This window comes from Triturus cristatus, chromosome 12 (assembly GCF_964204655.1).
Source record: "Triturus cristatus chromosome 12, aTriCri1.1, whole genome shotgun sequence".
NCBI classification, from domain to species: Eukaryota; Metazoa; Chordata; class Amphibia; order Caudata; family Salamandridae; genus Triturus; species Triturus cristatus.
In genome coordinates, this window is record NC_140595.1 from 160,793,392 (window position 1) to 160,811,762 (window position 18,371).

General features: G+C 41.9%; 1 protein-coding gene across 1 annotated transcript in view; it reads right to left on the bottom strand.

The window, feature by feature from the left end:
* COPA (coat protein complex I subunit alpha) overlaps window positions 1-18,371 on the bottom strand; it is a 148,457-nt gene that overhangs the window by 20,702 nt on the left and 109,384 nt on the right. Inside the window, exons 23-27 of the mRNA XM_085638451.1 lie at window positions 17,293-17,416; window positions 11,877-11,966; window positions 11,494-11,603; window positions 8,513-8,590; window positions 7,287-7,355 (exon numbers count right to left, since the gene is read on the bottom strand). Of these exons, the coding sequence (XP_085494577.1) occupies window positions 7,287-7,355; window positions 8,513-8,590; window positions 11,494-11,603; window positions 11,877-11,966; window positions 17,293-17,416 (471 nt within the window). The remainder of the gene's footprint in view (window positions 1-7,286; window positions 7,356-8,512; window positions 8,591-11,493; window positions 11,604-11,876; window positions 11,967-17,292; window positions 17,417-18,371) is intronic.

The following is an 18,371-nucleotide window of genomic DNA, read 5'->3' on the forward strand; positions in this document are numbered from 1 at the left end:
AACAACTCATTATTGAAGCAGCGCGATTCAACATAACTTATTTTGCACATAAATGTTGTCCTGTTAATTCACAACAGTCAACTTCAACTACTCCCCCTACCCTACTAAAACAACCAAGTAATAAAATCTTCTGTCAGAGTGATCTCCACGAAACAATGTACAACAAGAAGAGCACATTTTAGTCTAGTGTCAATTCTTATAAAGCAGTCAGCACTCTATGTCCTCTGGCGCTATACTGATGTTTTAGAATTGTACATATCCTTTAAAAAACTGAAAAAAATATCGAAATAATCTATATCCAGTAAGGCAATTTAAGTACAGTCCAGATACACAATATTGCAAGAAGACTCTTGGAGAACTTTTGCCCTAGATTCTTAGAGACACCATAGACCAGCAGTAGATAAACTACCTGATCGGGTTGAACGTTGGATTCAACTGCCCCACTCCATCACCGGCCCCACTGGTCTCATTAAAACGTTAGTACTCCCTCAAATTCTTTACCTTTTCATTAACATGCCATCCAACCCAGGGAAAAATTGTTTGCCAGAACACGCTCTTTACTTAGAAGACTGGTTTGCTGGGGTGCTGGGTCCCACGACTAAACCGGATTCAGCATTATGAAGGGGGCGGATTCCTGCCTGAACTTGAGAGGCATTGCTTTGCAATGAAATTCTACTTCACTATCTCCTGGATTCACGCAGGCAGCACAGCCCCCCACCAGCTGAAAGAAACTTAACAAATGAAGACAACTATGATTAGGCTGGTAAAGTTTACTCCTTCCTGACTAGGCCTGTTAAAATGGGTCAGCTCTTCCCAGAAGGGCGATTCCCGTTTTTGAAACAGTTGGGCAGCCAGGCTGTGACCAATGCCTTCAACATATTCAGGCCGCTATGGTTTGCAGGGGCTCTTACCCCTCTACAAACTTAACCCTGCTAACACAAATGCTTTCAGCCCCTACCGCAAAGCATTAATTAGGTTTCAAAGTTTTATAAACTATATGGGGAATGTCTTTCCACTCATGATCTAAATCTTAAGGCACGCTGGGTGGCCGAACAGACCACAACAATCTTGGCTAAGGCCCGGAAGTACTGCTGTGAGCAAACATAACGTGCCAATAAATTCTAAGCAAACTCATTTACCTTTATTTCTTCAACAGACTATAATATATACCTAAAATGTTATAGTGTAGATCTCATATGTCCTTCCGGGTGCGCACGATCACCCAACAAATTTGCTCGACATTGCCCAAAAATAGCAGATAGGTGGACAGCACAAGGCTGAGGTCACCCAGACTGACGTAGCTTCTACTAATGTGGTTTGCATGCCCCTGGTCCTGATGCTGGGTATGCTCTAAGCAGTTTACAGCTCTCTTGATGTGGCGTGATTGTGGATGTGAGGTCCATCCTTAAGGAGTGCAACTGCCTCCTCTGCCATCCGCTGCAATGTAATGTCTGATAACTATGCCATGTTACAGCCCCCCAAGTGTGTGGGCGAAAAACACATGGGGCCCTTCAGAGTACACATGCGCCATATGAGGGGTCAGCGGCAGACCCCAATGATGGCACTTTTGTAACAAACTGAAATTTGCTGAATGTGCATTGTTGCACAAGTAAATGACTATATAATTCCACGGGTCTCAAATAGGTTAAGCTGCAGGGACTTAAAATACACCGCAAATGCTGATGCTTGTTGTATAGCTATTGTTTATGAAAAAAGTTAAACAGATAGAAGTTAAATGAATTAGAGAACCTTTGCCCAAAAGACAGGTGAAGACAGGCCTATTGCAGATTTATGGAGCTGACTGGCCACATGACTGAAGTAGAGGTGGCTGACTGTGCCAACAATAAAGGAAAGAACTCTAAAACTCACACCTACGTAGTTGCCTTTTGCTGACTGGAGTGGCGATATACAAAGGTTGGAAGTTAACACTCGCTAGGCCACAAACTCTAAAAACAGCCAATTTGCTAAGTATGGGTAATGCGGCTGGTGCTTTGTGGCTGTAATGAACTCAACCTCACAAAGAGTAAAAAGAAAAAAACTAAAGGAAACCCCTCAAACTAAGTTGAGCAATCAAGATACATTTTGGCGCCAAGAGATTATCCGGATTTTTATACTTATTACTGAGTGGAACTGTCCAAAGAAAACAATAGGGAAGAACAAAGGCACAATGCATGTCTCTATCCCAGTGTTTAATATACCACATCACCTTGTGGCTGCTTAATGCAGACAGAAAGATGCCAGTTAAACAAAGAAAGGCAAAGTCATAAATGGTCCACATTGGTTTAGAACTTTAAGTGTATTCAGGCTCCTATCAGTGGGCAGGGTACTGATGATGAGGAGTTTCTGTTCCTAGAATTTTGGGTTGTTTCCCGGTTGGTTGCAAGTAGATACAAACCTTAAAAATGAAGAGATTGTGCCGCTGTATCCCTTACAGTCAGTTTGAAGACAACATTGCATCTTTGCAGTGCACAGAGCTCTACTTCCTTTCAGCAAGGTTTGCATTATACAAACACCCCATACATTTACACATAAATACATGGGTATTTGCCTGACCGAAGCCAAAATATATGGCGAGGATTTGAGCCTCTTTAAGTGGAAGCATTTCATGGGCACTCAAGACTGATGTAATCAGACTTTCTTAGGCTAAAGTTTGCATGCTGACCTACTGCTGATTTCCGTGAAGGGTCCAAACCTCTCTGCCTGGATTGTTCAAAGAAAATACAGCAGTCATGTCACCGTGTTTTTGTCTAATGTGGAGGTGAAAACAGCGTGGTGGGTGGGGCAATGCTGACCTACTGCTGATTTCCGTGAAGGGTCCAAACCTCTCTGCCTGGATTGTTCAAAGAAAATACAGCAGTCATGTCACCGTGTTTTTGTCTGTAATGTGGAGGTGAAAACAGCGTGGTAGGTGGGGTGGGGCAACTAGGGTTACAAGCATTGGCATAGCCAATAGGTCTCGCCTTTGGGACCTTATAAGTGTTTAGTTATCCAGCACAATATCCTTGGTGCAACAACATCAAGTGTTGCATGGCTAAACACTTATACGGTTCCAAAGACGAGACCTATTGGCTATGCCAATGCTTGTTGATTGTGTGATCAATATGTTTCGACATGTTTGTTGTTGGAAAGTCTGCGTTTGTGATCTCACTAATTCCCCTTTTTCTTGTCGGTCAAGTGTCTAAGATTACAGTGTTCAATTTGTCGCACTTTATAGAGCATCATTTACAAAAAGCTGCTCAACCCATCCTTCTATCTTGTAAGAGGCTTGTCCAATTCAGATTATGGGAGGTTTAGACTATTTCTGTATACTGATTGATTCTTTATATAGTTTCTGACTGTTGAGAATATGGGTTGATTTACAAACAACAATTCCTGAAAGACAGAACATAGATTTGGGCTGTATTCCTTCAATGTAATTCCTCCTCCTGTATGCAGTAATGACAGATACATTTAAAACACAAATACTTAAGATAAAATACTTTAATATTGAATATATTTTATAATGAAAAACTGTGCATTTTTGAAAAGAAAATCCCAACATTAAAATGACGGTTCTACATTGGCTTTTTTCCTTAAGGCTTAAATTTAGCGTTAGACTTATGGTGAGGGTGCACGACTAAGATTAGTTTTAGAGTTGCCATTAAACTCAAGATAAGGACTGCAGCATTGCATAGGGTCAGACAAACGGTGAATATTAGACTTATCAGGGTGAGTATTGGACTTCTAGGTTTATCAGTCTTCATTGATTATTTCTGTTTTATAAACATTTCGGACCTACATTTTAGAGTTTATAGTAATATCGTCTGCAAACATAGCTATAGACATTTGGGAATTTTGTTTACAATATAAGAAATTTTAGGCTTTACAGTTTAGGTGTTGTGACCAAAAACACTCTATCCTGTGCTCTCAAAATTGTGCAGGACACAGGGGGGCATCTGTGCAAGGGCCACACAGGAATAGGCAGACCCTGCTAAGTCACAAAAGATATACTGGCAGTGTACTAAGTGTAGATCACCTATGCCAGACTGCCAGGAGTGATACATCCACACAGCATTATGGAGTGCATACTTGTGCTACAGTCTGAACCCAGCTCGACAATTATTTCCTTGATAATTATTGATGTTTGTAAAAAAATCTTTTTTCAGGGGTGAAACTCCATCCAATCGAGATCCTTACGGTCACATAGCTTGACAGTGACAAAACATTTACATTGCCACAACTTGCCCTATCACTTAGATTGCTAGGAAAGGTGGTAGAATAGAACATTAGAGAGATCGTGGGATGTGGTGTCAGAATATCGTCTAAAATAGGCATCTAACTATTGTTTACAGTACCGCCCTAGTGAAGTTAGTAAATAAAAAACCTGCACTCAATGGGGCGATATTTTTGTAAACGATATTTAGCTCGATAAATCCGGACTTATCGAGCCGGAGGTCGGACGCTTGTGGAGACGTGGGCTGCAATCAAACAAGGAATACTGGAATTTTGAGAATCAGGATTCACTGTGGGTCGGGAAGAATTACCAATTCAGAGTTCCATTGAACAGGAGGAAGGACGTTATTGGATATTCTGGAGTTGAATTAAGAGATACACAGAATCACAGAAAATCTGGGTGCTTTGAAGTTAATACAAGAATACGTTGGAGAGGTAGTGCTGAATAGAGCCCTTTCAAGAGAATTTTGGATCATTTGGTTGGGTTGGAACACCAGAAATTTGGTGAGGTGATCATATTAGGACCAGTCCGATTTATATTAACATAAGCCCTGATGATGTCCCGGAAGGGGACGAAACGCGTTGGCTGTGAAAAGTATTAACTGTTTTTCAAGTTGGCGGACATTGATGATGTGACTGGATTCAAAATAAAGAAAAGAATTTGTCAACTGACTCTTCGAGGATCTTCTTTTTGGACTTTTATATACTGAATTGTGAAACAAATTTTGTAATTAGCAGCTCTCCTTCTAGATTAGAGTGTTTTCAATGTTAGTTTTACAATCTATCTTGCTATTCCAGATTTGAAATAGCCTTTCCTTTATGTGTATTCCAAAACAAATAGTTGAGTTTTCCTGAAGCGTTTTCTACAGTAGTACAGATGTGCCCGTTTAACATCAAGTGCATGTAAAGCACGATCTGCGATTATAACTGATTTTGGAAAGAAAACCTGTAACTCTAAAGTTTGATTTAAATGGAAAGGAGATATAACTTTAGGTAACAACTTTGAGTGTGTGTGTGTAAACGCACTTTGTTTGGGAACACTTGGAAATATAGCCCTTCCATAGTGAGTACATGTATTTAGCTAACCCTTCGTAGATATGTTATTGCTACAAGTAAGGCCACCTTCCATGTTAAAAAGTGTATTTGATGGTTATGTAGAGTTTCAAATGGTGGCCCCATAAGTCATGTTAGGACAATGTTCAGGTTCCAAGTGAGTACTAGAAGTGTACGTGGTGGAATGAATCGTTTTAATCCTTTCATGAAGGCTTTGACGATAGGAGTGCGGAAACGGAATTGGTGTGGAAAAGCGATTGGTGCTTCCTGTTTTGTAGGTATGCTGCAATGGAAATTTCATCAATGACTGCTAAATGCATGTGTATTGAGGTTTATGCAATGGGATGTATATGCAATGGCACACAAGGAAGGCCACCTTCCATGTAAAAACTTTATTTGGCAGTTACGTAGTGGTTGTATTTGACAGTTGTGTAGTGGTCCAAATGGTGGCCCCATGAGTCGTGTTAGGACAATGTTCAGGTTCTAGGCTGGTACTAGAAGTGTACGTGGTGGAATGACTTTTTTTTAACCTTCCATGAAGGCTTTTATGATAGGAGTGCGGAAAAGCAATTGGTGCTTCCCGTTTGTTAGGTATGCTGCAATGGCAGCTAAATGTAGGCGTATTGAGGTATATGCCGAATGTACCTTTTGTAAGTTTAACAGGTAACAGACTAGTTGTTCTGTTGGTGAAGAAGGGTTGGTGTTTCAGGACGCACAGTATTGGACGAAATGCTTCCATTTTGCAGAATAGCAAGCCAGCTGTGAGTGAGAAGTTCAGAATAGTGGAGTACCTTCTTGTGAGGCATTAGGGATAGCTCTAGCAGAGTCAAACGTAGCTTATTTTTATAAAATTGGTGTGGATCTTCTTTTTGAGTTGTGTTCCCCTATTGGTATATATTGTGCAATATATGTTTTGCACCTTACACTCCTCTGTGTTAGGCCTAAGGCTGCTCGCCCTCACTACAATTAATAGAGCACTTTGGGCTTACATTGAGCTCTGTACACTGCTGGGAAATTTCCGGACTGTGTGCATGGTATAATCACCTAGTGGCATACCACATACAGATCCCGCTTCCTACAATATGTCACTTGTGTAAATGATGCTGTGCTAACTCTGTAAAGTGCTCCAATACCTTTCGGTCAAGTTCGCACTATACAAAACTCGATAAATAAATTACTGCACTCAAAAATTGAAGTAAACGTTTGAAAACTGTAAAAATTCATAACTCTAGAAGTACTTACCCGATTAAGAGAATCTTGGTATCTAAATTCATATAAACGTATGTGTTATTTTTATAAATTGGTGTTGAGTTTCTTTGATTGTGGTCTCACTTACTGCTTTGTGTGTGTAATAAATGCTTAGCACTACACTCTGATATGCCCAACTGCTTGTCCACACTATCAAAAAAGAGCATCTGGGATGTCATTTGTGACTATGCAATTCCTTTGGGGTTTGCCTAAACTCTTTACACGGAGTACCTCTTTTTTGGTCCACTATATACAGAGCCAGCTTCCTATAAGCACCATTCATTTAATCTATTTTTGTTACAAATTGTCCTTATTTTCAATTTGGGTAATCATAGTCAGTTTGGTTAGTTCTGCGGGTCATCAAACAAAATCTTACTGCAAGAATACTTTGCTCAGTTACTTTAGAGCTCCATTGTGGACTAGGCTCATTGCCACCATCATTTTTAAAAAGTTGAGTGTAACGGGTAGATTTCATCCATTTCTATTAGACAGATTACCATCTTTGGTTGCTTTTCACATGCTTAGTCTATCATATTTGGATTGTAATATGTACCATAAAAGCATAATTAACCTTGACACACACTACTGCATAAAGTTCAATCATGCAATTTCTTATCAAACAGATCGGTGCAAAGTCTTGGTTTCATGTGTGGTTCTAGGACCTTAGCACCCCTAATTTAAATTGGTTTCACTTAATTTAATGGAGTAGTGTGTATTTTAAACTAGTTCATTTGTGGACACAAGCAAAAATAGAATACAAACAATCAACATACCCTCATTGCGGTCTCAAAAGAACCAGCCAGCACATGATCAACCGGAAGTTGAGAGTTGTTACACCATGTCTACAAAACAGATGATGCAGAAAAGAAGGTTCAGAGATCCACTGGCCGGGTCATATAAATATAACACAAACGCAGAGACGTGTTGAACAACATGAAGACAAAGACATTTCAATACACCAAATGTATGGGCAATACACTGCCTAACCTCAAGCAAGTTCACACAAAAATATATGTGCAGGTTTCAATATACTGTACTACCACTGTGTTTCATATCTTTACTGTGGATTGTTATGGATCATTAAGGTCACCCAAAACTAAGGCTTAACAGGCTGCTGAAAATGGCCAAAGAACTAAACTCCACCTTAGTGACCGCAGGTAGTTTTAACAAGCCTTATCAAAGTTAAACGGTTTCTTCTTTGTCAATTCTTTCTACCAATCCAATATGTCAAAGGCCCATCTTGGAGGAGCAAATAAAATAACAATGAAAAGCATACAAAAATACATTTAGGGAAAAGAACAGTTCGTTAGCAAACTGGAGCAGCCGGGCCTCCCTAAAAATATATTTTTTAATTAAATAAAAGGGAACACAGAGGGGCAAGCAGCAACAGAGGTGATCCTTAAAATAAAATAAAAAGAAAGGAAATGCTGCAACAAACAAGTTTGGGAGAAATCAATCACCAGCTGGGGATGGGAAAACAAAACGAAGAACAAGCAGAAGATACGGCTGTAAAGGGCAAGCAGCACACAAGTGAAAGTGCGACAGAGTAAGAAAGCACATGCACCCGCGTCAAGTACTTAAAGCAAAACAGAAAAAAAGTTGTTTCATAAGAACCAGCAATATGAAAGATACAAGTCATCCAATCAAAAGAACGGCAATAAAAGTAATTCCAATAGGAGGGTAAAAAAACAAAAGCAGAAGGAAAGCCATCTAATTATGCGCATAAGCAAATAAGATGGACTAGAAACCCACACAATTATAAGCAATGGGCAGAACCAAAGCCCACTGTTTTGCTATTGTACTAAATAGGTCATTTAAAGTTTTCCGTAAGGTAGACATTATAAAAAATGTTACAAAACCTGGATGGGCTTGTAAGCTTGAAACCTTTTCTTAATTATTGCATTCCCAATGGTGGATACATCCAGATCCCCGTGAATTACATGAATGTAAAAATAGAAGTTAAAAAAGGCTCTCAGTACGTAAAATACTGCACAATTACCTGAGCTGGACTGGGTCCTTTAGTGGGTGGAACGAAAAATCCATCCTCTGCTCCACCAGCACTGCCTACAGAAATGTCCTACAAAAAAATTCAGCAAAGTCAAGTCTCTCATAAGTTTTGAAACATCCTTTGTCCATCCAAGAAAAGAACAGATACAATGCTTATATTTCTTTGGCTTTACGAAGTGGCAGCAAGATCAATTCAAGAGAAATAGGCTTCTCTCTAAAGGAACAGCACACAAATGGTTGTCCTGGCCTCGTCCTGCTTTAAATTATAAATTATTTCTGAATCAAATAGGTTGGAATGGTTTTTAAAATGTTAGCCAGTCTTTCATCCCTAACACATTTCATAAAAGGGCACCCAACACGCAAATCAATATTCTCCAGCTCGAAGTATGTTAAAGTGAGGCTCACCCAAGTATTATGTCAGGGATAGCTTCTAGACCTCAGAAACACATGCCTCTTTAATATGTTCAACCACTAGCAATTTGCATAAAGCTACTTCATGCAATGACTTTAAATGGGAAGGTGTAATTAACGTTTTCTGTTGACACAATAGAAAATCAAACCAGTAATTGTGGTCTATGTTATGAAAACTTTGTTTTGAAATTCCACACCGAAAATTACTTAGGGAATTACTATAGCAAAATATGCATCTAATAATGAAAGCAACGTTTGAGGTGAGAATGTAGTAAGGAAAAACAAAGTCCCCGAAAATAGAATGAAGTCAACTAAACATTTGCTGTAAATAAGCTTTATGCAGTGGATGTTCCCAGTTTCTCAAGGGTAAAAAGAGGGTGAGGTTAACAAAGGTGAGATGAGAGAACGGTGCAATTTCATTGTACAGATTGTTGGGGAACCAAAGCAAATTGTGGTGAGAGAAAACTAGGAAATAACAGCAAGGTCGCCCCCCCCCATCCCCCCGCCCCCCCCCCCATCCGCTTAAAATCTGAAAAGGAGTAGCATTAATAAAATCACTTAAGTTTAGTGTGGAATTTGCAAACCAACATAGCATTAATTAACAGCATTGTGTCAATTTTAAAGATATCTAACCACATAAAAGAATGCACATTGTGTGTGTTCTCGTGTGGGATCGTGAGCAGGTGTAGAGGAAGTTTCGTTAGGAAGGGAAAATAACTGGCTAAATGGAGGAACGAAGAGAGAAATTGAGTGAAAGATAAATGGTAAAAGAAGGCAAGATGTGCTGTGGAAGGGCAGGTTAGACACCTATAATACTAGTTGTCTATTATGGGGATCATTATTGAATTTATTGATTTATTTTTTCAAAATACTTTATTGATTTTCACAAGGTCAGACAGAAAGGCTGTAACAGGGTTAGCATGAGATATCTAAGGCAAAGCTAAACATATAGTAGCTCACACTATGTGAGGGATCCCGGGAGACATTTTTAGCTGAATGAACTGCCTACAGATTTAGAAAAGACAACGCCTACATGAAGGCAACATTTTTCTATTGTTCAACTTTTAATGTCATAAAATATATGTTAACTGCAGCTGTAGAACATCGTCTACCATTAGTGTGAAATGTGCCTCATTTTTGGATTTTCAAGAGAAATTAAAAGGAAACTCTCTTCATTTGGAAATTATCTCAGAGTGTTTACAATGGCGTTAACTTCAAATCGGAGAAAGAAGATTCCCTGCCCTAGAATACAATAAAGTGGCAGTTGGCACCTCAGTCCATATCTTCACTGTATGCGAATGAGAACCCCGAGACATGGCCACTGGGGAAATTTACATTTTTGTCAAAGACATTATCTTGGATAGACTTCTACTGATTGGTCACCCAATATTTGACACGTTTTACTTTGGACTAAATATTTCCTAAAACATTTCCTAAACAGCATTTCACACAGATTTGCCCACATCTTCTTTCTACTAGTAGAGATCCGTGTTTCTGATCAGAATATTGCCCACAGAAAACAGAGAACCGCAACTTGACCACCTACCCACCCCCAAATGATTTGCCTGAAATCCCTACCATAAAATATAAGCTTTTAACTATGGGAGCAAGCTAAAATAAATTTGAGTTGTAGTCAAACATGTAAATATGTGCAACCGGAAAAAAGTTTGCTAGACTATGAATCCAAAGGAGTTTCATGCAGTCACAGAAGGTGCTGAATTAAGTCTGGGGGCTTTATTAGAAGCCCTTTTTTGAAGAAATGAAAGTACAATTGAAGAGCACAAGTGCAGGTGTACAGAAGAAACATTCCTGCAAGTGTAGTGTCCAGTCATTGGTTTACTTTATAGATTCAGATTTATGAACATCCACAAACTCTGGGTCAAAATCCTTTATACAAGTCTATATTACACTTTTCACATAACATCAGCACAACATTCACCTCACTTTTCCCAATAGCCTCTCCTCTTAATCGTGACTCACTGTCTCCAGAGTCATGAAATGGACCACAAAGCACTGTGCTCAAGGTTGGAAGCAGACAAGTTTGGCTATGAAGCTTAAACGTGTTCCGAACCCAGATACAAATACAGAGAAAAAAACCAAACGTGGTAGATCAAATCACAGCATGCAATAAACAAATGTGTTCAGAATATGCTTGGAAATGAATGAATGAATGAATGAATGAAAAGACTCCATCAAGTGTGGGATAAAGATATCAATTTTTAACTCTAGTTGCACAGGATCACATATCTGCTGAATAGCAGAGATGCAAAGCGATTTTCGAATCAAAGGCATACTTTAGAATTCTTAAGAATAAATTATCTAAAAAAAAATTTAAAAAAAAAAAAAAAGATGGCTCGGGGAAAACTGCGACAATGAAAATGTGCTCACCAAAGGTATCGAGTATACCCGAGAGGTGATTAATCTAGCTAGGATAGCTTTATAGTGCCTTCAGCAACCATGTGAGGCTGAGGTTTTTTCTTGCTCAGGAACAAGTGTTTTGTGACAACGCAGTTTACCTTTCATGAATCATAAATTAGCTCTTAGACAAAACAAATTCTATACCAGTTCGGGTGGGAGGTCCAGATCTTCTTCCACTTCCCAACCACCTCCTTCTTCGTGTCCTTTGCTGACGCCATCATCCCCAAATCCTTCTGTGGCATCCACAAAACCATCTGCAATTACCCAAGAAAGTCCAGTTAAACATTTACAGACAAGAAATTATACCTTTGACGCACTCATTTCTATAGGTAAAAACAAGCAGCTTTGAGATATTTAAACATCACAATTAATGTGAGACACTTAAAAGCCTCAGAAATACTATACATGTTGCACACCAATTAACTCTAATATACACACATCCACACTGCATAGATTCATATATAATGATGACTTTGGACTTAGTCAAATGTTAAATGGGAGTGTGGCATTTAAAAAACGGTTCTAACCTTCATCAAGTTGCAATTCTGCATCTTCGTCCCATCCCTCAGTTCCAACTGTGTCAATATCAACATCAGCAGCCATTGCATTTCCTTTACCTGAGGAAACAGAATGCATTAATTCCATCAGAAAAATAGCAGCAATGAGCACTCTAGAAACAGAGCAAGAACTAACTGAAGAATGCGGTTACTACAAAGTGGGTCACTAAACTAGTGGCGGCCCCTTCCTACTGCGTGAATGAGTGGGTGGATGAACAAACTAAGTCAATAATAGGGCAATATAAACTAGGTGCATGTTGCTGCACAACGTAGCTGACAATGTCACATACAGGCTAGAGGGGTGTGAACAGTCACCAATGGTAGACGAATACTGAGGGTCAAGCGGGTACAAGCTGGCTTACAAAGTGCCTTATGTGAGTGAAGACTGGCCAGGTGGATAGGTGTGTCCATCGCATACCTTAGCCTCACTGTTATATGAAGAACAAAATGATGTAGAATCTGGTGTAGCGAGTGAGGATTGTCACAAGTAGTCTGCTGCATGCGTTGGTTTCCTGGAGTGACAACATGTGAGAGCAGTCCCCTAAGTGTAGGCACACAGGCTTGCCCTGCCTAACATACAAGGTTATTCTCATATACACTATGTGGTGGGTGCCCCAGAGAGAACAAGACAGATTGCCCTATGGGAACTTTGCAGTAGCGACATCTGGAAATTCAGATAAAATCCTGACTGTGCAACATGTGCTAGACAAGGGGTCTTCAAACTGGGGAGGCGGGCCCCTCTAGGGGGGGCCTCAAGTGATCCCAGGGTGGGGCGCCAGGCACTGGCCAAACAAAGCTTTTATGTTGATAGCAGTGGTTTGTTTTAAGCGGTGGGGGAAAATGAGCGTCAGTAAGCCACTCTTTAATGGCCCATCACTAGCTTTTTTGTAATTTATGACCTAGCTGGGGAAAATATTAACAATTTAACCGCAATGTTTAAATGTGTCTTGTGTTTAAATAAGTCAAGACGTATTTAAATATTGCCAGTTAAATAGAATAATTGTAAAAAATCTGAAGGGGGGGTGCATTTTATTTCTTTACTGGGGGGGGGGGGGGGGGAGAGACAGCATTAAAAAGTTTGAAGACCTCTGTGCTAGACCATTGAAACTGGGGGAATAGTGGAAGATAAATAACCCCTAACGGGAAGGCTTGTGCACGGCTGCATATGGACCAACGTCATAGCATGGACTGGAGAAACTGTTTAGCCCTTTGGCTTGATTTAGGTTTTTCAACTGGGTACACTTGGAGATCTGCAAGAACATTACATATACTTAATGTGAAGTACTGATGTTCCACAGTACAGTCCAAGATCTACTACACAGGGGTTCCACCTAAAGTGTACACCACCTATACAAGAGAGTGGCTCACCCACGGGGGATAAAGGTGGTTGTGGTTGACAAATACTAAAACCAATCTTTGCATTAAATTGTGGTTTCAGCATTCCCATGGTTTGCAGATTGGAGAAAAAGAGGCCAAGTGGCTGTGCACATAGTAAATCCGATATGTTGCAAAACCCACGAATGTGCGCAAATGGTGAATACTTTGCAGATTACCCTTGTCATTCTTTACACTTCAGGACCTGAATGGTCTGTGCTTCACTGGTCCCCCACCCCTCTGACCCTGCTCCAAATAGTAACCCATTATAATCTGTTTTCCGCAATGTACTTGAAACTCCCCTTCCTACATTGGCAGGGTATTGATCAGGGAAAAACAGCCAAGCCTGCTTCAGCACAATTTACAGAGTACACTGGCCAGGTGAAACCAGACATCTCTCTAGCACACTGCCAAAAACCCAGTAAAGAAAAGGCCTAAAATCAAGAGATGTTATCCATTGTCAATGGAGAGTATTTACAATTTGAAAAAACTGACCTCTTCGATGGCCCTGCCCTCATATCAGTGCAAAAGAGACTGTACCGCGAGTTAGGGAATTTGAATTCCTCAGGACTCTAAATGCACCAACACAAAGGCCATATACCACAAACAGGGCCCCGTTTTTCCGGGCCTCTTCATGGGCTAGTTCTAAACCCGACACTCTGAATGAAGCCCTACAAATGTGCAGCACTTTGGAAGAGGAAGTTGATTTGCCTGGTGAAAGTAGAGGAGCAAAAAGGAAGACTCAGCTGACTGACATGGAAGTGGAGGGTGCTTTAAGGGACTGAGTCAATCGGAAGTCATGCAGCCCTGACTGCCATAATCGCCCCCAAGAAGCAAGCTATGTGCCCTTAAAATTGAACCTATGCAGAAATGCCTTCCAGGACTGCTAAGTGTGTCTTCTTGTTCTCGACCCAGAGTGTCTAGTGGACAGCTGGTCACCCTACCCAAGTAATAGTGAAATCATGTCTCCAGAACTTGGTTTCCTGAGTTAATGGTTTCAAATTTCACAAATTTACTCCAGCAAAATGAACACAGCAATGTAGTCAAAGGCAGGAGAGCGATAGAGTGCTTCCTTATTGCATTGAACAGCAGTGGCCACTTAGTATACAGTGGTAATGAAACCAAATGATAGATAAGACAATGCCTCTCAAACCAGATACAAGCAAACCTGCTACGGATAAAAATATTCAGGCTACTTTGGAAGAGATTGAACGCTATTTAAAGAAGATAAAGTGTAAGATGGAGCCCATGCAAGCTCACAAATCGGAGATCCAACAAAAGACCTTCAGGGATTTGGCTGTCACTACCCTGCCCACACTGGAATCCAAAATAGAAGAATTTGGAAATGCAGCAAGAGCACACAGGTTAAGAGTCCTGGAGATTCCAAAGACCAGAGCAAGCAAAGATAATAAATCCCAACTACTGCGATTCTTTAATAGAGTGGTTTTCAGGGTTCCCCTTCCAACTAACTGGAGGTCCAAAGGGCAATTAGACCCCTCAAAACAGGCTCTGGAGATCTAGCAAATGGGAGGGGGGGCCCATTAAAGTGGACTTGGGCTCGAACCTATCATTGCAGCGACAAAATGTAAAGGACCAATGTTGCATAACCCCAGCAAAGGCGACAAGAACTGGAGACCATGAAGGAAATCATTGCCTTGGGCAGCATCTAGGCAGAAGATGGTAATGGATGGAACAGTTAGGGTGTTTACTCAACCACAAGTGGCTAAGAACTTGGTCTTCAATAAAAGATAGATCTGCGGAAGGCAAGAGTTCTCCCAGGTCATAAGTACACTAAAAATCAGATTCAAGAGGTGCTCCACATTCATTTTACTAAGTGGGTAACTAAAGCGGTTCACTTTTGAGTTTTTGCTAATAGGGGCCAAGAGTGCTGCTACTGCTCGAACAGCCAGGTCTTGAGGAGTCTCCTGAAGGCCAGCAGGTCCTGGGTCTGTCGTAGGAAGATGGGGAGGGTGTTCCAGGTTTTGGCGGCGAGGCGGGAGAATGATCTGCCACCGGCAGTCGCTCGGCGGATGCAGGGGACGGTGGCGAGGTCAGCGGAGCGAAGCTGGCGGTTTGGGATGTAGAAGGTGAGTCGTTCGTTGAGGTACGCTGGTCCAGTGTTGTGAAGAGCTTTGTGAGCGTGGGTGAGGAGCTTGAAGGTGATCCTCTTGTTGACGGGGAGCCAGTGCAGGTCTTTCAGGTGGGCTGAGATGTGGCTGTGGCTAGGGATGTCGAGGATGAGGCGTGCAGAGGAGTTCTGTATGCGTTGTAGTCCTTTCTGGAGTTTGGCTGAGGTTTCTGCATAGAGGGCGTTGCTGTAGTCCAGTCTGCTGCTGATGAGGGCCTGGGTGACTGTCTTTCTGGTACCGGTGGGGATACATCTGTAGATCTTGCGGATCATGCGGAGGGTGTTGAAGCAGGAGGAGGAGACGGCGTTCACTTGCTGAGTCATTGACAACGCGGAGTCCAGGATGACTTCCAGGTTGCGTGCATGGTTAGTGTGCCTCGGTGCAGCTCCCAGTGCGGTCGGCCACCATGAGTCGCCCCAGGAGGAGGGGGTGGATCCGATGAGTAGGACCTTCGTCTTGTCCGAGTTGAGTTTCAGCCGGCTGTTCTCATCCATTCGGCGATGGCCTTCAATTCCTTCGTGGAGGTTGGATTTGGCGGTGGAGGGGTTCTTGGTGAGGGAGAGGATCATCTGGGTGTCGTCTGCATATGAGACGATGTTGCGGTCGTGTGATCTGGCGATGTTGGTGAGCGGTGCCATGTAGATGTTGAAGAGTGTCGGGCTGAGGGACGATCCTTGGGGTACGCCGCAGATGATCTTGGAGTCTTCAGAGCGGAAAGGGGCGAGGCAGACACTCTGGGTTCTGCCTGTGAGAAAGGAGGTGGTCCAGTCCAATGCTTTGTCGCGGATCCCTGCGTTGTGGAGGCGTGTGCGGAGGGTGTGGTGGCAGACAGTGTTGAAGGCGGCTGAGAGGTCCAGGAGGATGAGGGCTAAGGTTTCTCCGTTGTCCATGATGGCCCTGATGTAGTCGGTGGCGGCGATGAGTGCTGTTTCGGTGCGGTGGTTGCTGCAAAATCCGGATTGGGATGGGTCCAGGATGTTGTTCTTTTCGAGGAAGGAGGTCAGTTGCCTGTTGACGATCTTCTCGATGACTTTCGCCGGGAACGGGAGGAGGGAGATGGGCCGGAAGTTCTTGAGGTCCTTGGGGTCAGCTTTGGATTTCTGGAGTAGGGCGTTGATCTCGGCGTGCTTCCAGCTCTCCGGGAAGGTCGCGGCCTCAAAGGAGCTAGTGATGATCTTGCGGAGATGGGGTGCAATGGTGGAGCTTGCTTTGTTGAAGATGTGGTGCGGGCAGGGGTCAGATGGAGAACTGGAGTGGATGGTGTTAATGATTTTGATGGTGTCTTCATCGTTGACGTGGGTCCAGGCGAGCAGGGGGTCGGTGTGGCTGGGGGGCGGTGAGTCTGAGGTCTCTGTCTGTCGGGGGGGCCTGGTTGCTGAAGCGGTCGTGGATGTCTGCGATCTTGCAGTGGTATATAAGGGTGTTGGCACAGTAGCCCTCATTTCTCAAATTCTTTTAAAAGAGATAACACAAGGCCCAGTTTGTTTCCAGCCAGAACTGTATTTGGAGGTACTTGTGGATGTTAGTGCATGAAGTACTCTTGTAGGAGCGTCCTGCGCTCCACAGTCCTCTACCGTCACACCATCACATGCTGTGCAACTCTCAGGATTACCCTGTAGATAATGGGAACTATGCCCTTCCTTGCTACTCTCATTCTTCTCCAGGAAACAGAGGTAATCTGGTTACAACTGGTAGATGAAAAAACCAAAGAATATTATGTATAAGAAAGGAGGGGGTCTAATGACTATGCCAAATGCATGAGTGGACATTTGTGGGTGGAGGAAGTAGAAAAGAGTTCTCAATCGCAGCCATTTATAAAAAGAATGAGCAAAAAAAAAGTTTACATAAGCAGGAATGTGCAAATTCAGTTCACAAAAATATACCTTTGCTGGCGATCGCTCCTTCGAAGAAGCCTTTTGACATGGTGAGCAGTGGCCAGTTGGTGTCCAATGGCATTACAGGGGGAGGAGGTTGTAGCAGCATTGCACCTGGGTCAATCTCCGGAATCTAGATTGAGAGGAAAACGAGCAAGTATGATTAACAATCTCATGACAAATGGCAATTAATGAAACAGAAAATGTTACTGACCAGTAGAAATGCCCCACCTATGCCACAAGCTATTTTCCTTTATTTACATCTGAGTAGCACTTTTTTGCTGAAGAAAAAAAAAGCAAGGTATAACAAAATTCTGTTTACCATGGGTCCCCAATGACTTCCAACGAAGCCTTCTGCATGCTAGTTCACAAACTAAATTGGGCCAATACCCATCTCCCTGCTGGGGTGTAGTGACATCATGAGGCATTGTTTCACTCCATCGAGCTTGGTTATCACCTCATTTGTCAACAAATGAAAAATATGCAATTTATTCGAGATGCTGAACTAATCCTCAGAGTACACCTAGCACAGTAGCAGGATCAGTTTTTAGAAGCACATAAAAATAAAGTAAGTTATCCATTTTAGTGACAAGACTCTCTAGTATGCAAAAACAGGGCTGAAATCAATGTTATTCTGGATTAGATAAATTAACTAATGTTGGTCTAACCAAATGCCCAAACAGAAAAGGCGCAGAATGCAGATGCTAGTCTTATACTTAAAAGTAGGAATAGTGAGAGCATTACATCCTCCCTTCAGAAATTACATCAAGACTTCAGATGTTCAGATGAGAAGAAGGATTTTACTCATTTTAAGTCCAAATCATAGTAAAACCTTGAGCCACCTCTGGTATTGTTGTTTTCATTGCGGCAGACTAAATGGTTTCTGTGTTTAAGATCCTTCACGCTGTCATGAAATCTCTACATTTTTACTGGGCTGGGGTCACACTTCCCTTAGCCCCTAAAGTAATCTTCTGCCTCTGCGGAGAAAAGAAATACAGAAATATATTTTCCACCCCCTCCTTCGCGCTGCTCTTAGAATAAGGGGGAGTTTATCACATGACTATCTTTCAAAGAATCATTCTGGCAGG